The 26,637-nt window shown below is 48.3% G+C and overlaps 2 protein-coding genes across 4 annotated transcripts in view; one reads left to right on the forward strand and one right to left on the reverse strand.

Moving 5' to 3' along the window:
* The window catches only part of Hmg-2 (High mobility group protein 2), a 45,427-nt gene extending 24,489 nt beyond the window's left edge, over positions 1-20,938 (reverse strand). The window contains exons 1-4 of one of the 2 annotated variants that reach the window (XM_077707976.1): positions 20,505-20,938; positions 19,945-19,994; positions 16,977-17,186; positions 5,984-6,104 (exon numbers count right to left, since the gene is read on the reverse strand). In XM_077707976.1, the coding sequence (XP_077564102.1) occupies positions 5,984-6,104; positions 16,977-17,186; positions 19,945-19,994; positions 20,505-20,568 (445 nt within the window). In that variant the 5' untranslated portion in view covers positions 20,569-20,938. Of the gene's footprint in view, positions 1-5,983; positions 6,105-16,976; positions 17,187-19,944; positions 20,001-20,504 lie in introns of both variants that reach the window. The other variant, XM_077707975.1, reaches the window with a different exon arrangement.
* Positions 20,939-21,775: 837 nt separating this feature from the next.
* LOC144179570 (uncharacterized) lies at positions 21,776-23,308 on the forward strand. 2 transcript variants are annotated; one of them, XM_077707977.1, is made up of 3 exons: positions 21,809-22,137; positions 22,210-22,414; positions 22,981-23,308. In XM_077707977.1, the coding sequence occupies exons 1-3, from the start codon at positions 21,880-21,882 to the stop codon at positions 23,235-23,237; spliced, it is 720 nt and encodes a 239-aa protein (XP_077564103.1). In that variant the 5' UTR covers positions 21,809-21,879; the 3' UTR covers positions 23,238-23,308. The 2 variants fall into 2 exon arrangements, with proteins under 2 accessions (XP_077564104.1, XP_077564103.1); XM_077707978.1 differs by lacking the exon at positions 22,210-22,414 and having other exon boundaries at positions 21,776-22,137; positions 22,981-23,179.
* The last annotated feature ends 3,329 nt before the right edge of the window (positions 23,309-26,637 follow it).

Below are 26,637 nucleotides of genomic sequence, written 5' to 3' on the forward strand. Positions count from 1 at the left end.
CATGATAGTGCAGAATACAAGATTAACTATGTGGTTTCTGGGGGGTGTATGCGATGACAGTGCGCGAACAACACTCAAAGAATCTGTATATATGATGGAATTGGGAATGTGATTTTCAAGGATGTGTTGTACAATCAGTAAAATTCCATACGCTTCTGCTGAAAAAATTGATGTGTGCATGCTCATGGTTCTGGCTGCATTGAAATTAGGACCATGAGCAGCGCACGACACCATACTGGAGGTTTTAGAAGCGTCACTATAAAATTCTGCACATGTGTATTTAAACTGCAAAGACAGAAAGTGCTGCAGTATTGCAGCTCGTGGTACACGATTTTTGTCAAGTCTCATAAAAGAAAGGTCGCACGACACAGGGCGAACTTGCCAAGGCGGTAAACTGTTAGAAAAGGATGACCTGTACACATCTAAAAACGAAGCACTGAGATCCGAGGCTCGCTCTCTCACTCTAAGTGAAAAGGGCAGAGGAACGGATGGGCGATTTGCAAAGAGCAGAGATGTTGATGTATCGTTAAAGACAGGATAAAAAGGATGACTATTCAGTGATGAAATTTTAAAAGCATATAGCAAGTCCATGTACGTTCGTTGGTTCTCAAGGCTCCACTTATCACACTCGACATACAGACTCTCGACAGGGCTAGTGCGAAAAGCACCCGAGGCGAGACGAAGCCCCAAGTGTAGCACTGGGTCAAGCATTCGCAACGCTGTTTTAGTCGCCGACCCATATACCACACTGCCATAGTCTAAACGAGACCCAACCAAAGCAGTATAGAGCCGTAGTAGGAGTTCTTTGTCGGAACCATAAGATTGATGGGAGAGAACCTTAAGTATATTCATTGTTTTAAGACATTTATGTTTAAGTTCCTTGATGTGTGGAATGAATGTGAGTTTGTGATCAAACACCACACCTAAGAACTTGTTCTCCTTGTTCACAGGAAGCGACATGCCATTAAGAGTAATGTCTGGGTCCGGATGGACCCCGCGCTTCCTGGAGAACACAACGCAGGAGCTTTTTGCAGGATTCAATTTAAACCCATTCTTGTCTGCCCAGCCGGCAAGCTTCTTGACGCCGAGCTGGACTTGACGTTCGCAGATGGACATATTACATGATTTAAAAGATATCTGCACGTCATCTACATACGTGGAGTAAAAAATTGTAGGCGGCAGTGCCTTCCCAAGGGAGTTCATTTTTACTATGAAGAGAGTGCAGCTTAGAACTCCGCCTTGCGGCACGCCATTTTCTTGCACGTGTACCTTTGACAGTGCAGAACCAACTCTGACGCGAAAGGTTCTCTCAGACAAATAGCTAGCAAGGGTGTTAAACATATTACCAGAAACACCGAATGACTTCAGGTCAGTAAGGATCCCATAACGCCAAGCGGTGTCATAGGCCTTTTCTAGGTCGAAAAACACAGTTAAACAGAACTGTTTATGAATGAAGGCATCCTTAATATATGACTCTAGTGCCACAAGTTGATCATTCGTGGATCGCCCCGCCCTGAAGCCTGCCTGGCAGCTCTCGAGAAGGCCGTTATACTCCAAAAAGTACACGAGCCTCCGGTTTATCATCTTCTCGAGAAGCTTGCACAGGCAGCTGGTCAGGGCAATGGGTCGATAGCTAGCGGGAGAAGAAGGGTCCTTCCCTTCTTTCAAGAATGCTACAACTATGGCATCCCTCCAAGACTTTGGAATGTGCCCCAAAAGCCATATCTTGTTGAAAAGGTGAAGAAGTGTTACAAGAGTGTCTGTGTGTAAGTTCTGTATCATTGTATATGTAATGTTGTCTGGGCCTGGAGCTGAGGGTTTACACGTGCTCAGAGCACCCCTCAGCTCATGAAGCGTGAACTCGGAGTTATAAGAGGTGGCTGACCTGTCATTGTCATGTAAAGGTTTCTTTTCGGCCACGAGTTTGTGTTTCATGAAGGTGTTTGTGTAGTGTGCTGAACTAGAAACGTGTTGGAAGTGTTGTGCGAGTGTGTCAGCCTGGTCTTCGAGTGTGTCCCCTGTTGTACTGACCAGAGGCAGGCTGTGTGTTTGATGTCCCTTGAGTTTGCGTATTCGTGTCCATACTTTCCGTGTGTCTGTGTAGGAGTTAATTGATGTTATGAATGTACGGGTCCTACTTCTTTCCCACTACTACTCGCCTACTTCCACCACGCGCGCAGGTCCCATGCACGTCTCCATTCCCTCCTCGCCCATCTCTCTCATTATCGAGCCGCTGCTCCATGCCGGGCGCTTGCGGAACAGGGTGTGGTTTGACCTCCACCGCTCAAGGGCAAAACTGGTCACCCCGCAAAGACTGACCGAGGTAGCGTAGTGTAGCTCGCACTACAAAAGGTTGGATAAACAACGACCTCATGCTCGACTGGGTAAAATCTGTCTGGCAGCACTGCCTTGTCGGCCAAACGGTCCCTTTTGGTCTTGGACGGCTTGCGCAGTCACTTGGCGGATAAGATCAAGGAACAGCTGCACCGTGTCAGCACAGACGTGGCTGCTATTCCGGGCAGCCTCACAGGCATGCAACAGCCACTGGATGTCAGCCTGAAGCGAGCTTTTAAAGGGACACTGAAGTGAATTTGTCAAGCTCCCGTTTTTGCTTGCACTGTGTAGACTGGCTCAAATGAACACACTATTCATCGTTTATCCGGTTGACAAATCGGTAATTATTTTACAAAGCGCGAAAGAAGAAAAACTACTATGCGCGGTTTGCGGAGGCCGCACCAACTAAAGGCTGTGACGTCAGGAGGGGGGGCACCGTGATTGGACGATGCCCAAGGTTAGCAATCAAACAAGTTTCGGTTTCGGTTTCGGTTCTGTAAAACAACATGCTTGACATCTGATGGCGTTGTTGGATGGGCATTCTCGATATCTCAGTTATCGCCGTAACGCGCTTCTGCCATGTTGTCGGCTGTCAAATGTCTAAGATAAACCTCCCAGGGTGGCTTGGAATCGTAGAAATCACTAGACGAGGCCTACGCAGTGGATGAACGCCCTCCGCGTCACCGCAGACTCTCAAATGCCATGCGCTTTTCCCGCATATTCGGAGCTTGCCTCACTCATGTCTGTTCGTAAAAAGCTAGATCGCACCAGGCCAAGGGTGTGCTGATTCAGGCCTGGGCCCACTGCCCGCAAGCAGTCGGTGCTTGTGGCAACAGCACGCCAACGAGAACTCGCTAGCGCGTCATTGTCAGTATGCGCACGTTCTGCGATCTCGCTCGCGGAGCAGTGAACGTTACGGCCCAAAAATGGTGAACTCAGTTCAGAAAACATCGGCCGCATACAAAAAAATCAACTTACAAAAAAAAAAAATACATGTACCCTCGGGATTCGAACTTGCGACTTTCAAAACAGAAACTCCAGCGCCTCAGACCACTAGGCCACGAGCCGGCGCTGGCGGGCTTGGATATATAAGGTTTATAATGTATGACCAGTTTACACTTTTATTTATTTTAAGCATTTTAAGTACGTTATGTGACTATTTGTTGTATATCACTCCTGCAGTAAGTGTCCCCCAAACTTCCACAATATCTCACGTCTAGCAATTGCATTTCTTTGACGGAAAAGCGTTCGCAGATGTGCGGTCGTGCTGCTGCCCGCTGTGCTTGTTTACCCAGCGCAAAAAGTGCTTCCTGCTCCCTAGTTTTGCGCTGTACGGTAAAAGTTTCAGTTGATTTTATTTTCTTAGTACCTATATTGACTTCGCTGACCCTTCTCCTGCCTTCAATTGGCCTTAGATTTTCCTACTAGCGTAAAGTCAGCAAAGCGTCGCATGTGCACTTGTGCAGCGCTTGTGTGGAGCGACCCGGACTTGACACAGTGTACAAACTAACAAAGTAAGGAAAGGCACATTCTTTCATTCACAAAGGTGTTGTGGCTTAGTTTCAATTGAGCGAGCGAATAGCGACGACCCGTCGGCGGCCGGCGGACGAAACGCTGGGCCGACTGACTCGATCGGCAGGTCGGCTGGTCGGCGAACCGTGCAGTAGCGCAGCCATTTTCCAGCTCATCTCCTGCTGACGTCACACGAAAACGCCACAGAAAATGGGCGAGCGTAAAGAGAGGAGGACAGCATTTTCGAATTGATTTTTCTACTAAATAAATTCGCGTAAACGCGGCCAGAGTGGTCGAAACAATGCCTACGGACTCCGAACTACAATTTGTGCTAGTAATCCCGCAATGTTTACAAATCACTTCAGTGTCCCTTTAAGGCTGAACTCCACAGGCAGCCAAGGAACAGACAGCAAGTGGTGGCCACTAGCAGACGGCCCAAGAGGGCACTGCTTGCCACTGCTGGGCTGGATTCTGTCCGCACGGAGCTTACTGTCGACGTGCATTGTATCCCCAGGTTTCAAAGTCACTGGCATCTGCAGCAGCTTGGATGGCACCCAAGATGACTTCTTGTGCCATGACGGCTAACAGCGTGAAAACTGGACGAACACACGAAAGGGAGGAGACACAAGCAAGCGCAAAGAACTTTGTTTGCAAAGAACTCCGATTCTCTTCTAGCAAAAAAATGTTAGCCACATTTACGCCCAAAATGCGCGCTGCGATATTTTTTATGGCCGTTTCTACCATCGTTTTCTACCCCTCTATTGTTTCTCTTCTCCAAAGCATCTGATCACCTACCTATCAGTACGTTGAAGTATACATTTAACTGCCACCCACAACAAAAAAACGTATAGCCATTCCACCCCTACAAAGACAGAGCACCAGCAAAGCTGTATCGGTGGATAACACTATACTGAGCTACATACGCTAACTTACTACAGCAGAACCCACATTATACCACTTTCTCGAGACAGTGAAAAAGCGTCGTAAAATGTGGCCACAGTAAAATCCCAACAACAACAATTACGCCTATAAATACAGTTCCGCGTGACAGATAAGCAACAAGCTTCAACGTAAACTACAAACTAATGCTTTGCAGAACTCACAAACCCAAGTCACTAAAGCAAAGTAAACGGGAAAAGAATAAGGGAGCACCTATCGCGCTGCATAAAGACAAACCGTGTGCCACAGCCCACTGCCTTGGTTCCTCCAGCCAGTGCAAATCATGGCACACACCGTCAAGGCAAACACATGTGGACGGCTAAGCCTGCCAGCATAACCTCGTTGGCGATTTGCTGCTGAGTGAGAGAAAAGCACAGCTGCACAACAAGAGGAGATGCCAGCGAACAGAGGGGGAAAGAGATTGTGAAGAGGAGAAGAGATGAGGTGAAGGGGAAAGCAACGCCGGAGAGAACAGATTGAGCGGGCCCAAGGTCCACGGAACCAGCCCACGGCACTTCATTGCATCCGCCGGTCGGTTAAGCACTTCGTGTGGTTCGTTGGTTAATGCGGGTCAGGCATAAAATCGCACCGGATAACCAAAGTTTACCAGGCATTGTTTGTACGGGAACTTCGCCGCAACTCAACTATAGTCCGTTGTGAAACTTGGGGGACAGTACCTAGGTTGATTGAATAACTGATTGAACTGATTGATTGAATTGAGCACATTGATTGAATAAAGACACACACACAGGCAACTTTCTTAGAATTAATTTTAAATTAATTACCGTACGATTTGCTTCGGGATAGTTTCGATAAAGCAACAGTTACAGCCACCTTCTGTAACCCCCCTCCCTCCGTGAATGGCCGCATAGCGACAGCAGACGGGAATCCTGTGACGTTTACAACTTTGTGTGGAACTAACCAACCGGGACAAGTAAATGACACCGGGGGTAATGACAGAGTTTTCTCGGTGGCCAATTTCAGCATGACTTCCTACAAGATACCTACATTAGATTGAGAGCTGCAGAGCATTTTCTGGATGCAATTTCGGTCGGAACCCAGCAAAAGGCAGCATCGCTGTCAAAATCGAAATATACTCGAATGGTCCCTTTGCAACCCCCAAGAAGAGAGCCGAGCGCAAGTCCCAGCCGAGCGGCGGCTACAACACGAGACGGGGAGGAGGACAAGAGCAGCCCACCCTTGGCCGCCTTCTTCTCGTGCTGCTTCTTGGTGAACATCTTGTAGGCCTCCGTCTGCTGGTACTGCTCCATCTCCTTGGAGTAGCGCACCCGGTCCTTCTCCGCCTCGTCCAGGTACTTCTGCACAGGGAACAGGGCCAAGGGGGAAGCTCAAGCTTTGACCCAGAGGCAGAATACGAGCTGGGTCCGTTAAAGGGACCCTGCAACTCTCTTTGAGCAGTGCAAGTAAACCTGCGCAATGTTTAGCTTGCACTGCCACCAAGACCTGAGCGCGCAAATCACTGTGAAAGACGCGGAAAAATCAACCGCGCTCTCTTCAACTCTCCTCACTATGCACCCCTGGCATGGCCTAAACGACGTCACTGAGGCCATGGATGCCCGATTGACTGTCGCTGGTCAACTTCGCGGCTTATTTCTCCCATGTCCTGTGATGATCCGCTGCTGTCGGCGCTGTATACCAACCTCTTCTATGCCTGAACCTGTATGCACAGTTTTGCTGCTTATTTTGTGTTTTGAGTGCCTGCGGAGTTAGAGTGATGAGCTCAATACTCCCCTTTCAACCAGACCACTCAGTAAAAAATGTTTATTGTTTCAAAAACGCCCTACCAGCCCGAGCATGGGCTTGTGAGCAGGCAGTCATGCCTGCTTTTTTGTGGCACCAGACCGAAAATAGACCCCTCCACGTTGCGGAGAAAAGGAGAAAACTCCCCGGCTGGTGATAGTACATCGAAGGCCATGGAAGAGAACACCACAAGCTGCCCCCTCTCCGGGAAAGAGCACGCAGCTTTCGTCGCGTAGCCCGCGGTCGAGTTGAGAGGGAACAATTATGCACGATTTCTCATCGCGCGTAGTTTCGGTGATAGTGAACGGATTTTCATCATTCTTGCGGGAGGGGATTGCTGGGACAACAGACTTTACCCCAAAATAAATTCCGAGTAGTCGATGGTAAGTGCTGCAGGGGGGCCCCTATAATGAAAAGACCCCTTTGTTTCGATGACAACAACGCCAACTTTACCGCACACTTCAAACAAACAACAGAGCCATTAGGGAAAACAGGGGAAGCAGTGGCAACTTCCCAGCCCCTTTCTGGCGACACCTCTATGACGTCACAGAATCTTGTTAGAGCGACTGGCAGCGATCGACCCAAGCCCCCACCAAGACTGGGTGACTGGGTGATTGCAGTAAAGGGGCCTCCAGTTACGTTTGATCACATCGCTTGAACCTCAACCCGGACTCACCCTACTCGTAACTACATTTTCAGTGCTTCCCTCAACTGGGTCACTGCTGACGTGGCGCAGCTTGGAATTCAAAGCTTCCTCAACATTTCCTGCATCTTTACAGTTAAAACGACGCCTTTTGTGGCTGGAATGGAGCCCGGTGAGTTACCAAACGCTCGGTCCTTCAAAATGAACGAGGGCGTATTTTGTCGCCACAGCCCCTTTTACAAACCAAATCAAACAAGTTCTAAAAGAACACCAGCTTTAAGATCGCAAGACAGGCAGCTTCACCCGAGAAAAAATGGTAGCTGGTCGCAGCTGGGACCGCCTAGGACTAGCTAGCTCCAGTCGAAAATTTAACCATAGACCAGCTGGGATTACCTACCATTTTCTCTGAGGCACAGCCTTCTCCCGCACTTTAAAATGTGGCGGCACACGTCAACAGTGGGGGCAGTTCGGAATGTACCTGACCCTGCAGTTTTGCTGGCTGCGGTCTAGATGTCAACAAAAGTTTGAGCCAAATATCAAGCAATAAGCATACATAAAGCCACTTTAAATTACTGAAAAACCCTTCCTTTTTTTTAATGTTTCAAAGTAACTGCAAGGATTAGCATTAAAAAGTATGTACTGGCCCTTACAGCTGTGACCAGCCTATCACAGATCAGGCATAACGATCAAAATTGGATATTTCGAAACCACACTTGTCGAAATTCAAATTCATTTTGTTTATTTTTGAGGGGTGTGGGGAGGGTTTAGGCCTTGAAGCTAGACCTGGCCCCTACGCATGCCACAGTGGAGGGCTCAGGATCTTTAACATGCACCAAACTCTCCATGCATGGCTTTTCCCCTCCACCTGAAGAACAAGTGTAGCAGCTGGGATTGAACTGGCATCCTCAGGCTCAGCAGCATGACACCTGAGCCGCTGAGCCATTGCACTGGGTCCCAAATGTGATGAATTACCACTAAAATTGAACACTCCAAGAAAAATGTCTCTGGAAATTTTTGCGTTCAGAAACGGCCACTGCCTTTTTACTACCACAAAACTAGTATGTACTTGGTCAAGTAGCCAAGCTTCTTATTATTCATGGAAGAAGTAAAATGTCAGCACTAGTAGGATTAGAGTGTGCCTTGAGAAAGAAATGCTAACCATGCAATTTCAGAAAATAAAGAAATAAATACATGCCGCTGCATACGCGCCGTCCAACTGCAGTAGTGTCGTCATAGATGCCTAAAGGGATTGCATCACGGCTCACCTATGCGGGGCTGGGCAGGCACAATTTAAGGACTCACCTGACCGCATTCATATGTGACTTACGAATTCATGAGCTACAGGCTTTTTAGAACCATTGCGCTCCAATACAAAAAAGTTCACTTTCATGAAGATGCTTCCAACAGCATAGTTTGCGTATAATATTACTTCTGCAATGAAATAAAAAGACAAAACTCTCGCTTGCTACACACTGAGCACCATCTAGTGCAAACTAGCCAAGCTAAAACGTTTCTTGTTGATTGTTTCATTTCGGTGCAGAGGTGATACATTTCCAAGATAAGAAAACTAGGTCATCATGGACCTTTTCATGAAGCTGTAAAGCTTCTCCTGTTGGTGCGCGATGGTTTCTAATCCATCGGGTCACGACTGTGTAAGCCCCACACGAATGTGGTCAGACAAGAACCCCTTAAGCAGTGCCCCCCACACAAATGACAGACCCACAGCGACCCAGGCACTGCCATCAAGACATTGCTCATTTCGCTTTTCAATCAGTCTCCCCTGCAAAGTTGGTTCTGCTGCAGATCATTTTTCACGCGCAATAACAAGCTCCTTTTTTAACAGCATGACTCGTATACTGGTACGTATCAGTATATCACGTGGCATCCTGTGGGGTACAAAATCAGCCAAGCGAGCAAAAATCATACACACAGGAGTTTCGCAACATACTAAACAAATTTCGGCCTGTTGAGGCGTCGATTTTACGACAGAGAGCTACCGGACATTTACCCCCACTTGTCCCAGCCCAAACAAACACTGCTGCTGCTGCTGCTTCTCTGTTCAGACATCACCACCGGCCCTACGTGCATCACTGGCAGCTGATCGCGGAGGCCACGCCTGTGCAAACAGCTCCATTCGTCCCAATGCGCGACTCAAAAACTACATAAACGAATAGGAAAGAATGCATTCTGCTAGTGTTTTAGCCATTTCATTATTTTCTTTCAATACCTCTTTTCACCTCACGTCTAGCTAAATGCATGTTGCCGCCCACCTCACTGTCACGGTTGCCAGCATTCGTTCTGGAAGCATACCTACAGCTGGTAGACCTAAAAACTCCACTTTCAAACATTGTAGGCCCGTATCAGGAAAACCATTTCAGCTCCAGGTGCTCCAAGTGATCCCTTTCATTCGAGATGGAGAGCACATACTCCACGAAAATAGGTTGTCCGGCCCTTTAAGCGGGGACTCAGCTGATCACACTCCTATGGCACTTGCTTGTTCAAGACCCACGGGCTTAAGAAGCCGCGCTCCAATACAAAAAGTTTTAGAGATTCACGAAAAAGTTCCTCACAACCTAGTTGGCCTATTTTACAAATATATCACCCCTGTACTGAATTTTAAAAAAAAATCTCACTTGCTACACACGAAGTGCCATCTAGCGCAACTAGCTAAAATAAAATGCATTTCTTGTTTATGTCTTAGCGCAGCAAACAAGTGATATATCTGCAAAATAAGCAAACTAGCCCACGACGAACAGCAACTGTGACCCCTGTATTCACAAACCTAACTGAAGTGTCACTTTTACCTTCCAACACTTTTCAGCGCCTTCACGCGTTTCAAGAAGCAAACTTGTGCTTAAAAGGGCACCTTTTCACAAATTTACCGGCCTGAACAGTAAGTGCTACTGAAGGTAGCTATCCAACTACGTTCGAAGTCACAGATTTCCTGCAGTGTTAGCGCGAAATTAATAATGCTGCAAACGAGGAATGGCTTTCTGCCCGCATAAACAATTCGCGCACACACGCAGCCGTCCTGACGCGGCCGTACACACAGCATGGAGCACACCCGCCTGGCCAGTCCGCGATGCGGCCAGCGCCGGCAACCATGGCACTGCCTCCCAGAATGAAACCGCACAGGCAGGTACAAGCACAGTTTGTCACTGCTTTTCGGGAAGCAGCCAATCACGGAAACCAAGTCACACATGCAAGAAAGGAAATGATGGTCAGGCAACATTTTACGCAAGTAGGGATGGTCGTGTGCGCTTAGTAGTGCAATGGGCACTCAAATATCGGCTGCGATGTTAAACATCAACTTCTCTATGGGGCCCGTCCCCTAAAAGAGCTGGCTAATCCGAGCAATAGGAAGCCAGCACTAAGGGAGCCTTCCCTATTGGGGCAAGAGTCAAGTCCCACCCACACTCCGTATCGGGGATGGCATGTCACATGCTAGCCTCTTCTGCGAAGGCTAATACCCGTGCCACACATACACGAAAAATGACATCAAGTGTTTAGTGCTTTAAGATACCGATTGCAATATTTTGGGCGCGGTGGTGCTACACACAAAAACGCAGAGGCATTAAATGCGTTAGTCATGATGGTGATAATGACCCAAAAGAGAAATGCAGTCATATTTTAGAAGTTTTTTTACGTAGAGAAAAATCTCTTACAAGGGGTAAAAATGTTTTTTGTGAAAGAAAACATTGTGAGAAATAGTGTTTTCTAAGAAAACTGTAGTCGATTCCTCTGTCATAGGAATCGGTAAAACACAAATGTGAAATGTGCAGCGAAATCAGCATGATTTGCTGTTCGGTGGCTGTCTTGTGGGTGTGCCTGGCGAGCGACATCCCGCTGGCGGGTCGCCTCGGAAAAGGTGTACAGGCGTCAGTTCCGTAACGAAAACGACATCAGTGAGATCTTGGTGTATGCCGGCATAAAACACTTCCGTGTTCAAATAAAAAAATCCGAAAACGAGCTACCCTAAGTATAACTACCCTAAGCACAAAAAGCTGCTTCCTCGCAAGAAGACCCTGTGCGCAGGGGTGCACCCTTTACAGGCCGCTTACTTCATTGTACTGGCGTCATTTCCCCGACGGATATGACCTCAGTGAAATCTTGGTGTATCTGGGCATAAAACGCTTTCATGTTAAAAATGGTGTGAGCCATTTCTGAAAAGGGCTTCAACAGTTGCTGTCGCCTGCCAGGGGTAGCCAAATCCGAAAAATTCAAAATGACAAGTAACACGATGTTTTGCATAGGCCCTTGTGTCCCGATCTTACCTTCACTAAAAACGTAACTCAGGTCAGCTGGGAAAACACGGGGGAAAACCTCGGTAGCGACCATCACATACTAATCACTAGCATAGAGAAAACAGCACCTAAACGAAAAATCCGAACTAACAAAATCACCGACTGGGACGCTGTCCGTAAGGATAGATCCACGGATAGTGAACCCATACGGGACATACAGGAGTGGACAATGCAATTAATCTCGGACGTAAAAAAGCACACGAGAGAGATCATGGGTACAGAAGACATCCCAGCAGTTGACAAACGACTACTCCATCTATGGGATGCGTAAAGGAGCCTGAAGAAGAGATGGAAAAGGCAAAGACACAACAGGAAGCTCAAAATTAAAATAGCGAAGATAACAGTGGAAGCAAATGAATACGCTTGAGAACTAAACAACCAAAACTGGGCAAACATGTGCAACAACCTACAAGGTACGCTGCACTTCTCTCGAACCTGGGCACTACTTAAACAACTAGCAGACCCAGTACAAGGCAGCCAGCAACAAAAACACGATGTAAACAAGATTATACACAATTTCCCGGGAACACAGGAACAACTAAAAACAGCACTCGTGGACAAATATCTCCGAAATCCCACACGGACTGGGCCGCAAACCTACACGTACAGCGGCGACGCCAACCCAACCCTAGACAGGCCAATTACGGAAGCGGATATTAGAAGGGCCCTTACTAAGATAACAAAGAGCACCACACCCGGCAAAGACGGAATAACCTACAAATACTTGAAAAACCTAGACGACAGATCTATAGGAGCTCTCGCAAACTACTACAATAGCCACTGGGAGGAAGGAACACTGCCACCGGAATGGAAGCACGCAGAAATGATTCTTCTCCCCAAACCGAGCAAAACATTGTCAATAGGTAACATGAGGCCAATATCGCTAACCTCCTGTGTAGGTAAGATAATAGAACATGTTGTCCTGGATAGACTGCAGAACTACATAGAGGCTAACCATCTCTTCCCTACCACAACATACGGTTTCAGGCCAAAGTTGTCAACCCAGGATATTTTACTCCAAATAAAGAAACAAGTTTTAGATGCAGCTTCTTGTGTAAATCAAGCGGTCATCATGGCCCTTGATTTAAAAGGCGCATTCGACAATATCACCCACCAAACAGTTTTATCCAACCTTAACGACCTAAACTGCGGAGTTAGAATATTTAACTATGTGCGTTCTTTCTTAGAGGACCGGACGGCCACGATAGGAATTGGGGATATACGCACAGACACGCACAAAGCACCGAATAAAGGCACACCACAGGGCTTGGTGATATCTCCAATGCTTTTTAACGTAGCAATGCACAAGCTTCCAGGAACCCTAAACAAAATCCCCAATATCCGTCATGCAATATACGCCGACGATATAACCATATGGACAACCACGGGGTCAGACGGAGAAAAGCAAGAAGCCCTACAAACAGCAGCAACGGCCGTGCAAAAGTATGCCTCCCAGTGCGGACTACAATGCTCGGTGGAAAAATCAGAGTTGCTCCAAATCCTCAAAAGAACACCGGGAAAAACATTCGTACCACCCACTCCGATGACAATCAACATAGACGGGAAACCTATCCCAACAGTAAAGACACTAAAAGTGCTGGGGCTAAGACTACAGCAGGACAATGGCTGCGGAACAGCCCTAAACCATTTAATGAAACAAATAGAACAAACACTACGAATGATCAACCGAGTAACCAACAGAAGACACGGGATGAAAGAAGGGGACATTCTAAAAGTTGTCAACGCTCTCATAATCTCACGAGTCGCATACTCAGCTCCATTCTTATGTTTAACAGCCACTAACATCAAAACACTCAACACAGCACTTAGAAAGGCAATCAAAATGGCGCTAGGATTACCCCAATGGACGTCGACACAGAAATTAAATGAACTCGGAATTAGCAATACAGTTGAAGAAATACTCGAGGCACATAGAATAGGCCAGTTTGAGAGGTTAAAAACCAGCCACACTGGCAGGGAAACCCTAAAGCGACTGGGCTACCGTGTAGATGACACCATGCACGCAACCACCCACGAGATTCCTGATTGCATATCCAGGGCCCTGAAAGTAGCACCCATACCTAAAAACATGAACCCTACACTCCACTACGGCAGAAGGTTGGACAGATGCCGTAATATCGAAAGAATATACGGGAATTCATCGTACACGTGGTACACAGATGCTGCCATTACGAGTACCGGTGGCATAGCCGCCATCTGTGCGCACAACCCAATTCAGCAACGCACCATAACTGCTAGCGTGCGGACATCATCACCTATTGAAGCAGAAGAAGCGGCAATCGCTCTAGCTATCATATCAGGTCAGCAGGATTCACGAATGAACATTGTTTCTGACTCCCAAAACGCCTGCAGGCAGTGGGCGAGAGGGCGCATCGGCAAAACAGCCCACAGATCAGCAATCGGCTACAAATCAAATAATCCAATCAAAATCATATGGGTCCCTGGCCATGAAACTCTAGAGGGCAATCAACAGGCTCACGCCTAGGCACGCGCCTCCCTTCCCCGAGATGACAGCCCCCAAGCAGAGTTTCCTGTTCCTGTTATGCCCACATATTCCGCAATTCTAAGCTACTACAAAGCAACCCGAATTAAATTCCCACATCCTCATCCCAAGTTGCAAAGACAGGATCAAACAGCACTCCGCTCAATCCAAACGAACACCTTCCCTCACTTCTCCCGCCTACACAAACTGTACCCAACCCAATACCCGAAGCTGTGCCCCAAGTGCAACCAAGTAGCCACCCTCTACCATACGGCAGCAGGGTGCCACAAAATTCAGAAACACCCTCTAACAGAGGAGCAGTGGAGTGAGGCACTGTCTAGCGCCGACTAGGACGAGCAGTGCCGAACGATCGCCAGAGCAGCCACTGGCGCCCTGGAGACTGGAGCCCTGGACTAGGGGCACCCACCACGTCCAACTACCCAACAAACATAATAAAGTTATTTCTCTCTCTCTCTCTCCTCCTTACAGTATAGCCACCGAACAACTCCACTTATATAAGCAGACTAACTAGAAGAACAATGCCAACACCTCACCTTCTGTGCGGAGGAGGCCGGAAATTTTACGGAAATCCAGAGTAATACCTACTCACGTAGGTCCAGATTAACACTTATACTTGTAGTAGTAGCATTTACTACTACTACTACTACAGTCTACTACCCGTTACAACGGACCCTCTGAATCCGGAAAAAAACGTCCGCTGTAGCCGAAGTATGCAGTATCTGACGGGGGGGCGGGGGGGTATGAGCCCTAAAGTGGGTACTTTGATCGACATTGCATATGCATAGTACATACACTTTGGTCTTTCTAAACGCCTGCAACACCTCTGCACAGTGTTCGCGCGAGGGCAAAGAATCACGTAAACACCGTTTCCAAAGCTTAGCCCCGGCACTTGGAGAAGGCCTAGCGCATGCGGTCAAGAGTGTAATGACGCATGATAAGCTGAGCAAATAAACCAAGAATATAACTAGGCGCAATTATTAACCAGCTATAAAACATCAGTCGTGGCCATCGACATTAGCTAGGCTCTTTTAAATCCCCTCACGACGAGGCAGGTTTTCCCGAAACCGTTCGTCAAACAAATCGGATTGCTGCCTGGCGTTCCCTCAAGGCAGCTTCCACATTTTTAGCAATTTTAGTCTGGTCATTGAAACAGCTGTAATCAAATATACTGATGACTGTCAGCTGTAAAATCGAAAAATAGAACAGTTGGACTGCGCACGGTTACCGGCAGATTGCACACAATGGATGGGGAACAACCCCTACTTGAGGCATTTCTTACCTTTTTCACCGAACGGAATGGGAACGATGCATGCGTGGGAATAATAAAAGCCGAGCTTCACTGAACCCGAGTTTTTTATTACATAAAAAAACTGATGAGGGCATACTCTCCTCCGAGTGCACCACTTCGAGTATTCGATAGCCCTGTTTTCAATCTCACTGGAGTCGCGTTTATCGGCAGCGGCCTTGTTCTTGACGGTAGAGCAGACTGTCTGCTTAGACAGGCCTGTACTTCTGGCGATGTCGGCCTGTTTTTCCCCGTGTTCAACAGCGTTAATCACGCTTAATTTATCCGACAGTGAAATCAGCTACCTTGCCGCTCATGCCGCTAGTCGCACAAAAAAAAGCCACTCGCACTGGCTTGGCTTGGCTGCGCCAATGACCCGGCTGCCAGCAATGTTGCCAGACATAACAGTTTTCTTGCAAAAATAAACAAAGAAAAAGCACATCGGGTGCCGGCATCGCAGAAGTCCACTATAAACGTTCAGTTGAAACAATTTTCGCCTAAAATTTAGCCTGTTGTAGCCGATAGTCTGCTCTAGCCGGGTCCGTTGTGAGCGGAGTGGACTCCATTTAAAATGCATGGGTACCAGACAAACCAATAGAAATGGTCTGTTGTAACCGAAAGTCCGTTGTTGCCAGATTCGCTGTAACGAGCGTAGACTGTACTACCTTTTGCCACTGTTTTAGTGAACTTTGTCTTCTTCAGGATTTCGCCAACATGAGTGCGCAAAAAATCGCCTTATTTCGGAGTTCAGCGACGTTTCCGCGTCAACATTCTGGTGCTGAGAGTTTCATTGCTTTCATTTGGTGCTCATCGCGTTCGAGAGTAGGCAGATTTAAGGTGTTCGTGAAGGTGAATGAGCTGTGCAGAACTCCTTAAACCAAACATGACATTAGGGCGAATGACATTAGATTTTTGCATGTAGCAGCGAATTAACGGCATTTTTCGTGTACGCGTGGCACGGGCATAACTTGCTCCGAAAAGAATGCCTCGGATAAAGGCGCCTTAAGGATGGTTTCTGAAACGCGCGGCGGCCTTTCGTAACTCTTCTCTTCCAACACTTCCAAAAGGCTGCCTTATGGCATAAGGTAAGTTTGCTTTCTGAATGTGGGGGTAAAAATTTTTCGTATCGGTGGTCTTTTAAGAGCTGTGGAACACGAATTAGTAATGGCGTATTCCGTTGGCCGCTCCGGTCCTCTGGCTCGGAGTCGCCAGACGCCGAGGCGGCTCGCAATCAGACCGTGAGAGGCAGCGTACTAACTGAATGCATCGGCGATCTCGGAGCAGCGCACCTGCAGCGCCACCGTGCAGCAAGCGCGGGAAGCCTCTGGGTAAACCGCCACGTTTTGTGCCACGTGACCCGTCCTCCTGGCCAGATCTGGCCAGATCGCGCCACGCTCTCACTTCGAAGTCAGAGCGGTCGGGAGCACTCAGAGTCGGAGGCTGACGCTCCGAAAGAACCAACCGAAGGTAGCTCAAGCGCTCGAATTCCACCAACCGAAGGCACGGCCACTTTTCAGAGCCCTCCAGAGTGCTCGTAAGCGCCCAACCGAATACGCCATAAGTTCCATAGGAATGCGATCGAGTGGATCCCCCTTAAGGCCTAAACGATGCGCAGCTTAGGCTACCACACAAGGGAGGCAGGTGGCCAGCAGTGGACAGAGCACAGCTGCTTGCCTGCTTCTCCTGTGGGCCCAGCTTGCTCCACTCGTTGGCGAGGATCTTGGTGATGTCGGAGAAGTTTGCCGTGGGGTTGGCCGCCCGCACCGCCTCCCGTCGGTCGTTCAGGAACCGCACGTAACCCGTCAGGGGCTTCTCGGGGGCGTTGACGTCGCGCGCCCGCTTGCGCCGCTTGCTCTTCGCCGGCCACTTGGCCTTCTTCTTGGGCTGGGGAAGAAGAACGTGGAGGAGAAGGCATTGCACGTGGAAAGAACGAGAGTGTAAGCGAGGCAGTAAAACCAGGACACGAGGAGAAAGCACCAATTCTGTTCTATCCCGATGACCTTCACGGGGCCATAAAGACAAAACAGAACTTTGTTTCAGTTGCAAGAAATAGCCTTTGGGTACTCACCCAGTTCCATTCTAGGCACAAAGGACATGTTGTTACTCGAAAAAACCACGCAAAAGGTATTGAAAAACCATCACATTTCGTGCTGCAGTGACGTAATGTTGGCCAGCACTAAAGACATAGTTGTCCGTGTGTGAACTGAATGTTAGCATTCAAGTGATGCAATCCAATAGAGCTAGAGGCCTTACTATCATCGCCCAGCCACGTCTTTTGGTGGTGCTTAGGCCGGTAACTGCCAATCGCACAAATAAGGTTCTGTGACATCATAAAGAAATTGCCAAAAAGTGGCTGCGGGGTCATCCCTGCTCCATATGTGCTGGTTAGCATTTTGAATATTTGTTGGAAGTTTGCCATAAAATTGGTATAATTGCTATTGGGATGGAGCAGTCCTAAAGAACCGAACTTGTATCTCGTCATCGTGGCCCCTTTAACGCAAACTTCAAACAATTATTCTGGATAGCAGAGAAAGCAGACAAAAGATAAGCGACTCACCAGCCACTTTCTTGCACCGCCTCCAGTCTTAAGGTACGAGGCATTTTTTTACCTGAACTGGTGCAGATTAGTGCCGTGTTGTGCGGACCAGTGTCGAGTGCTACTGGGGATATCAATTAGTAAAAAAAGAAATGAACATATGCTGCCCTATTTGCACCGGTACAGCCAGTTCAGGTAAAAAAATGTGTCTAATGATGTCCCAGTGACTGGTTGGTGTGATTGGCAGCCGTAAACAAAGGTGTAAATAAAATTTACAGCGATTGCCGTGGTGCCTCTGGTGGTAGGGTAGCCGATTGCTCTAGTAATCTCGGACTTTTACCACAGGCTATTGTACGAATATGCACTGGAGGTAAGTACCGTATTTACTCGCGTAATGATCACACTTTTTTTTCCCAAAAATATGATGCAAAGTTAGGGGTGCGATCATCACGCGAGGAAAATTTTTCGGGAAAAAGTGTCACCGCAGAAAATGCAAGTTGCAGGTCACAATGTTTACGATAAGTCTCATGAACATAATAAACATAACAAATAAAAACATAATAAAAACTCCACTGACCACCGAATGACCACAAAGTGATACAAAATGCCGTGTTTTCATTACGGAACGTGCCGGAACGAGTTTGCTGTGAGGTGAGAACATGTTGACCAATAAGTGGCTGCTGCTGTCACAGTGTGGGACATCAAGACACAGCTGCCGACGCAGCAAGTCGAGCGCGTTTTTTTAATGTTTTGTGAGTACATTAAGTGCATTTTGTGAGAGTTTCTTCCGCACCAATAATGAACGCATGCACGCTTGCCGATATTGCTAATATCACCAAGTCCGCGGCAATAACGTGGCCATGTCTGCTTTGAAAGAGGAGGAAACTAACGTAAGCAGGACCATCGTCGTCTAGACTTGGCACACAACGACATATGGCTGCGGCAAGTTCAGGATGTGATCATTGCGCGGGAAATAAAAAAAGTCATATTTTGACGACGAAATTCAGGGGTGCGATCATTACGCGAGTAAATACGGTAGACGCTCACATTTACCCCCGTGCACCTTCTAAATGCAAAAATAACTAGAACTACAATGCCAAACCGAAGCCAAGCCCACAGCCTCTTGCGAGGGATCCTACTTTATAACGTTGGTGAGCTGAGGTTTGTGTCTTCTAAAAACCCAGTGCCCAGCAAAACTTCCTGCCAGGGTTTACTTTTTACTTTGCGACTGCCTGCCTTGGTGTTTGGTTCAGAAAAATTCTTATGCAGGCTCCAGCAATCTCATTTCAGCATTCACAATTTGTGATGCCGCGAATAGTACTGCGGGAAAGTGTATAAGGCAGCAATACACGTTTCCACGGTTTTCGCATTTTCCGCGCAAAAAAATTCCTGCTGCTTCAAGCGGTATATTTGAATTCCCGGCAGCTACGTGTACCAATATAAGCCAACTCACTCTAAAATATTACAAGTTTGTGTGCCTTGAACAGTTACAACTGATAAAACTATTTCGCAGCACAGACAAAAAGAAGAGGCCTTAAAGTGGCCAAGCTTGCCAACTGCACCCTAACCTAAGTTACTCTGGCAGACACCACCATGAAAAAAAAATAAATAAATAGAAAAGTAATCTGAAGCCCTAGTATTAGTTGGCATCTTTCAAAAAAGCATACTAGCCCCCTGCCCGCAAACAGGCCGTCATGTTTGCTCGGGAGAATGTGTAACTGGTAACAATGTCCTGAATCTGTATAATACTGTTACTGTACTACTTTTTTGGAATGAATAATAAACTGAGACTGATTTGGTGGAACCCAAAGTGTCCCACACAACTGCTTGGTATTGCTATAATCTATAGCTAATGCATTTTTACAGCCACTTAACAATTTCGAATAATTAGTTGGTGCAGAAATTCAATGGAACGCCATTCAACCAATTTTATTATCACTCTCGGGCTGTTATTGATAAACACCTCAGCAGAAAACCGATTTTTGCAATGGCTGGAGCCTACACGAACAACTTAAAGCATTGGCACTCTGCTGCAGAACCTACAGCGACCTACTTTGATTGCGCATACAGCTTGCTCGCGAGTTTACAGGCCCCATCGGAACTTACATCGCTCGGCTCGGCAATGTCCGTGGCTGCAGCCGGGCCATTGTCGTTACCTGCATCTGAAAAGTAAAATACCAATATTGAACGCTACAAAACACTGGGTAAACAAGGCTAGTTACTGCGATGGAAGAGCGTAGCGTTACCAACTCTGATCATCGCTAAAGTTACGTCACTGGGCGCACCTGGTCTGGCCCGTTGTGTAAACACTCAGAAAACCCACCGCCACCATGAGTTGTGAAGCGGACGTGGGGTCTGGACGTAACTGCAATCATCCCTAAGGCTACGTCCGGACGCAGCCATTCCGAGAGTTGCGTCCGATTAACTGTAATTATTATTGTGAATAAATGATTACCAGCCCAATTGCCGATAGTGCGGCAGCGGTTTGGCCGGTCGGGCGAAAATCAAAACACACCGTGAGTTGTGAAGCGGGAGCGTCACCGGGACGGAACGTCTGGACTCACCTTAGCAATGATTAATTAAGGTTACGCCTTCACATAGCGCCAACCACACCCTACTGTGACATCATCCACTACAGCAGCAAAACCAAGTACGGAAAAGACGACCTGAACATTCCATTGCTGTGGGGTCGTCAGCTGGAGCTCCTGCTGCGTCCGCTTGTTTCTCCATTCCTCCAGTAATGCACAAGAACTGGTAGCGTGGGAAGGCGTGATCCCTAGGTTTTCGACTGGCTTCTGCAGCTCCCCACGGGTTCCGCACGGCGCTACAGCACAAAGCTTCTCACAAATGACGACGGCTGTCAACAAAGACACGCACCAACAGCTCGCTGACAGGGAACGGGGAGAACTTTAACAGCGCTCTTAGCCGAAGCACACACAAAAAAAACGGCCTTGGGCAGATATCAACACACTCCACCAGTTTAGTTCAATAAAACCACTAAAAGGAAGCCCACCGGCAGCTCGCGTTACCTGCGCGTCTGCACTGTATCTGCGCGGTTACTGCATTTTCGCTGTCTTTGGTTTGTCTGGCTTTGTCTTGGCTTGGCGTGGCTATTCATGGCTTTGAATAGTATAACATACAGGATGTAAAAGATGTTACATTTTTTCGCAAAGTTCCACCGGAATGAAAAACTTTACTTCTTGCGGAGAAGTCTGAGGTATATTCTTAATTTGGAGGTTCTTGGATGGCCAACTCTAGTGTGGACGCTCCTGATGCTCCGTTGGCCCGTTGGCCCCGTTGAGCGGTAGCCTCTTCTGGTTCACTTTAGTAGCGGTAGAATGCACACTGTGAGTGCGCTTTGGCGCGCTTCGTGCCTTATTTGTGCCAGAGTAACTCTGATTTGTGCCGTATGTGCGCATGAAAGGCGCAGAAAAGAATGGTATGCTGTACTTCGGATCCTCAATGTTCAATGCATTGCATGGAAGCGGCAATAAGTGTTCGTAACTACGTCGAAAAAGCGGCGACCCATCTGGAATCTCGGAACCTGCACGCCATTGCTCGTAGAAAGCTTTGGTTTTTCCCGAGTATGACTTTTAACCTCCAATAAAGCAGAAATAGGGGCAAATTAGCAAGCCTCGATATATGGAATTCAGTTTGCGACAGCAGTTTCAATCGCCTTCATGCGTAGCATGCAGTGGCGTAACTAAAGTGGGGCAAGGGGGTACAAGTGCCCCGGGCGCCACTTGGGTGGGGGCGCCCAGCCGAGTCCGCCCAACCACGGCCGGGCTGCGTATTCCCAAACCATATCCCGTAGGGGCCCAGGCCAACCACACCCCTTAAGCAGGGGCGCAGCCACTGAGGTCAAATAATTGCAATTTTTTAACCTCCTTGGACGCAGCACCGTGACGTCTCTACCTATAGGCCTCGTGCGCTCGTTTGGAGGCGCCACTGAATTGGAACCGGTGGCGCCCCCTCCGGCGCCGCGCCGCATTTTTTGCTTGTCCGCCGTTCCGTGCAACGCAGCTCCGCAAGGCTTTCTCTATGGCTCGGCCGCGTCCGCGCGAGGCCAGCATGACGGCGCCAAGCGGATCGTGCGTGCTGTATTGCGGTTTTAGTAAAATACAGAGCCCTGAGAAGTATTTCAAGGGAAGTTGCTTCAGGCGCGGCATCAAGCTTTACGCGAGCAACCACGTGTACGGCGTAAAAGAAGAAATCCTCAGCGAGACGGCGCCGTCTGAAATCGTGGCCAGGTGCATTCCGCAGATGAAGAGCACTTGCGACTACGACGTGCGGCTGGAGGTGAGTGAATTGTATTTGAGATACCCTTATGTGCTTATTTCACGTACATGGTGATTTGTTTTGTTTATGTAGTTGTCGCCGAACCCAAGGCGCATTGTGCGAGGCCGCTGTTCGTGCAAGGCTGGCTGCCGCGGTTGGTGTAAACACGCGGCGGCGGTGGCCGTTTTCATAAACAGCCACGAGGAGAAATCGTGCACGGAGTTGCCGCGTGCTTGGGGGAAACCCTCTGCGCGACCGACCCTGGACACGAAGAAACAGATAAAGGAACTCTTTGCAAGTAAGCACGAGGAGCGCTTTCTTGAATTGTTCAGATTATTCAACATTGAAGCATGCGTGCTTTTTTGTATTGCATCATACAACTTGATAATTATTTATACAGGTCGCCCCTTGCCTGCCCCAGTACTCAAACCCCTGTGCCCGAAAACGGTACATGCCCAATTCTCGGGCGTGAGGTGTGCGTTCGCGGACATGATCGCGTGCGAGGACAGCCACGACGAAAATGCAGATCCAACCGGTGCTTCCACAGAAGCTGTAGACGAAAGTCTCAATCTCGGCATCGAGGTTGTCAGATCGCTGCTCGGGGAAGCGCGAGAAACGTACGCAACCATGCAGGTGGCGAGCGTGGTACCCCTGACAATAAACAGGTGCAACCTGCTCGCTATGCTGGAGCAGAGAGAGGAAACGTATTACAAAACGTTTGTGAAAAAAAGCGTGGAGCAGATAGCGGAGATCGCGCTTTTAACCCTGGGCCAGGCTGCTGTAGACAGGTTTGTTATATCTGCAGCCTTTATGTGCTTCACAGCGTGTTGTGCATTTTATACAAAATGGCACATTTTGTCGCAGATGGCACCAAGAGCGGAAGCACCGCATCACAAGCACGATGGCCCACCGCATCAAAACGAGGAGGACAGAGTTTGAAGCACTTGCAGCTGCACTCGCTTCACCGCGCCCATTCTGGGCGCGGTCCTGCGCGGTCCGAAGAGGAGCCTGCGCTCCTCTTCGTACGGCTTCCACGGAAAGGAATAAAAACTGGTTTTCGGGAGCTTGTCAGCAGTGTTGGCGTAGCTGTTATGGCATCCGTAGACGCAACAGTACACTGATTTGCGTGTTTTCGCCCGCACAGGCGCCATCCCGCAACACTTCGTTACCGGCGGCGGCTGACTTCGCTAAGACCCGGACAAGCAAAAAATGCCGCGGAGGCTGCCAGGTGGCGCTGCGTGTACGGCCGAAGTAGCAGCGCACTAGCCCTATATGTGCGCGACTTCATGCGAGGTGGATTTTTTCTTTTTTCCCCCTCCCCTCGTTTCGGCTGCTTTGCGGGTGGCCGATGGTAGCGCTCCGCGGGCAACTTGTGTTGTACTATTTATATTTTTATTCCTGCTATTTCTTGTTTATACATTTGTATACTTTTTTGCGTGTGCGTGGCTTACAGGTGAGGCACGAGCTGTGGCACAATCCTGGCGAATTAAAAGGGCAGACACTACAGAAATATATATATGTGGTAGCTAAAAATGCGTCGCAGGAAACAGACACAAACTGCTCATCTATACCCATCAGTGGATCTCTAAAAGTAACAATTTTTGGCCGCAATTTGGACTCCGAGATCACTATCGTAAAAATAGTGCGCCAAGGAGATAACTTTTTTACTTAGTTTTATCTCTGCGGCGGCTACCGTTACTTCAAGCTCACGGGCAACTACTCATTAGTCGCAGCGAAAAGAACATACATATCTGAGTGAGTGTAACACTGCATTAATTGAGAGGCCATGGGGCCCTGGGGGAGCAAGGATGAGGAGAAAATGGGAAGGTCACAACTCGCACAACGAACACAGTTGCAGTCTTTTTTTGGGTCCTAATCGCAAAATGAACACATTAAAGTCAGTCAGTGGCAGCAAAACGCACAGTTCACACTTAAATGTACAGTTCACACTGTGGACAATGCGGTTCACACTGAAAACAGTGCACGCTGCACACAGTTCACATTGTATACCGAACGGGAAAGTCGGCCAGGCTGCTACACCAATTTGTAGAGCCTGTTTTCAAGTGCGTACTCGGTAATTGCTTCTAGTGCGGTGGGATCGTCACGGACCCGACTAACATGTTCCTGTTCAGTCGCAGGGGCGGGACCTAGAGTTAAAAGCTGGTGGCGATTACGGTCGAATAATGGACAGAGCCAAATTAAGTGGTAACGATTTGGTGTGCCTTCCCGATTACAGGGGGGGGGGGCATCAGCGCCATTCGGATCCTGCTGGAGCTGTCTATTTATAAATAACGTATCTTATGCAGCAAAATCTCTGTGTGCATGAAGCAGAAATTGTTAAAAATAACTAATCGACATTGGCAACAGCGTGAGTGGTAGCACGCATGATTACTGATATCAAACTCGGCCTGGTGGCTTCAGTAAAGAGACTGTGGTCAATAGCCCTGTACAGAAGACATAATCAAACTCCTCGAGTACTTCAGTTGCTGTACAATCCAACTATTACTTAGCCCTTGGTTGGTATATATTTTCGATATTGTTTCCCTAAATTGTTATGACCAGCAGTGTAAATTATGCAGAATTCATGACCGAGTGTAAAACGTGTACGTTTGAGCTGGTGTCTTTCTTATCAATGTATCACCCTTGCAAGAACGATTCACACCTTCCATTGCTGTTAACCAAATGTCAATGTTTTCCTTAGTGGCACTGTTCCTGATGAAGAATAATGCAATGAAGTTAATGTTAACGAAATTCAATGTAATAGTGCTTATAAAAGTGCCAAAATGTAGCAGCTCATGCAGCTGTAATATTTCGCAAGAGTAGGACAGTTTGTAAATGTAGTCATTGGTAATTGGCTGCCTTTCTTGTAATCCTTACCTGCAGCACCGAATCGTGTTTTGAGCTGTGTATATAGTGAAAAGCACCCAACTCAATTGTATACCCTTCTGTGGGCTGCAGAATGAGCTTTCAATGAGGGTGTTTGCTTTCCGGACCGTGTATAATTGACACATGCGCGTGAAAGCGTCCATCCGCGCGCGCGCACTTCGAGCACCGAGTCGAGCGCTTATTTAGGAACACGATCGGAGGTCAGCGTCAACTTTCAGGTGCGCAAGAAGAGCGCGGAGAGATGAGGGGCTCAGGTACAAAAGGTTAGCTTCTACCACATGTTCGTCAGCTTCCCCAGCGCCGCAGGCCAGCCCCGCCCACGGAGCGAAACCATCGGCCGCCTGCCAAGCAGTCGAAACGAGAGGATGGGGAAAAAGAAGAAATCCACCTCGCATGAAGTCGCGCACATATAGGTAGAGACGTCACGGTGCTGCGTCCAAGGAGGTTAAAAAATTGCAATTTTTTTAATCTCTTTGGCTGCACCCCTGCTTAGGGGGTGTGGTCGGCCTGGCCCCTACGGGATATGGTTTGGGAATACGTGGCCGGGCTAGAGAGGGAGCGGCGCGCGCTGTCATACGGCCTTCGCAAGAGGCCTAGTTCCTGCCTGCAGCCGCTGCTAGGAGCTGGCGCTGCGGGCCAACCCTGCGGACGCGCTCGTCTCCCAACGTTTATAGAACGCAGTGCCTATTCTGTGGACCAGTCCACAGGATAGTGTTCAGCTTTATTCTGTGGACCAGTCCACAGGATAGTGTTCAGCTTTATTCTGTGGACCAGACCACAGAATAATGTTCAGTTTTATCCTGTGGACCATTTGAGGCGGCGCTTGGCGGTGCTGTTCGGCGCGGTCGTGTCGTGCAACATTTTTTTTTTTTAGATACTTATTTCAGTTTCGTAACTGCGCCTTCCAGGGCGGGCGCTCCGGTCGCGTGTTGCGCGGTGTCGGCGGCAGCGTTGACGGTGTGCGCCGGTCCGCTGAGCTCTAAGTTGCGGTGTGTAGTGCATGCGTGTCTGCTCTACAAGTTTCTTCTTTTCGCGTGCGAGAACCTTGCTTCTTCAGCGCGCGGTTGTGCGGCCAACTTAACTTAGCGTTTTCTGCGTGGTTTGTCCACAGGTTTGTGATCTGGTTTACAAAAAACCTAGGCTATGAACCTAGTAACACATATTTTTGATGCCGATTTTGAACGTACTGCAACATTTTTTTAGCAAGCCTGCCCCGAAGTCAACTGAAGCCACGCCAAGCTTGTTGTTCTATAATAAACATTGCGACTACATATTACAAAGTTCGCGTGAGACAAATACGGCACAAACTGAGCGTCCTGTTTAAAACGGCATCATGTCATCGGGAGTTGAAGACGTTTCTTTGCCCGCCTAATTTTTGTGAACGTGAACTCGGCTGCATTTCGCCGCATCGTGGTCGTCGTGGTGTGGAACGTAGGGCTCGCCGCTTCGGAAGTCTTTGTTGATTTCGTGTGTTCTGTTATGCTGTGTACTAAATGCCTGACGACGACATTACGCTACCTGCATCGCTTGCTGTGCGTAAGGGGGAATGCTGTTCTGATTAACGGAGTTGAAACCGTCGGGGAGGGTGGGGGGGGGGGGGGGGGGGGGGGGAGGGGATAGAGGTATACAGCTTTG

The sequence above is a fragment of the Haemaphysalis longicornis genome, unplaced genomic scaffold (genome assembly GCF_048455015.1).
Source record: "Haemaphysalis longicornis isolate Haplotype H1 unplaced genomic scaffold, Haemaphysalis longicornis Haplotype H1 scaffold_4, whole genome shotgun sequence".
Lineage (NCBI taxonomy): Eukaryota > Metazoa > Arthropoda > Arachnida > Ixodida > Ixodidae > Haemaphysalis > Haemaphysalis longicornis.

Bases quoted from the DNA above. Each gene is read 5' to 3' on its own strand.
- LOC144179570 (XM_077707977.1), top strand. From the start codon at position 21,880: ATGGCTCGGCCGCGTCCGCGCGAGGCCAGCATGACGGCGCCAAGCGGA. The intron at 22,138-22,209 runs GTGAGTGAATTG...TTGTTTATGTAG, and splicing joins ACTACGACGTGCGGCTGGAG to TTGTCGCCGAACCCAAGGCG. The intron at 22,415-22,980 runs GTAAGCACGAGG...ATTTTGTCGCAG, and splicing joins GATAAAGGAACTCTTTGCAA to ATGGCACCAAGAGCGGAAGC.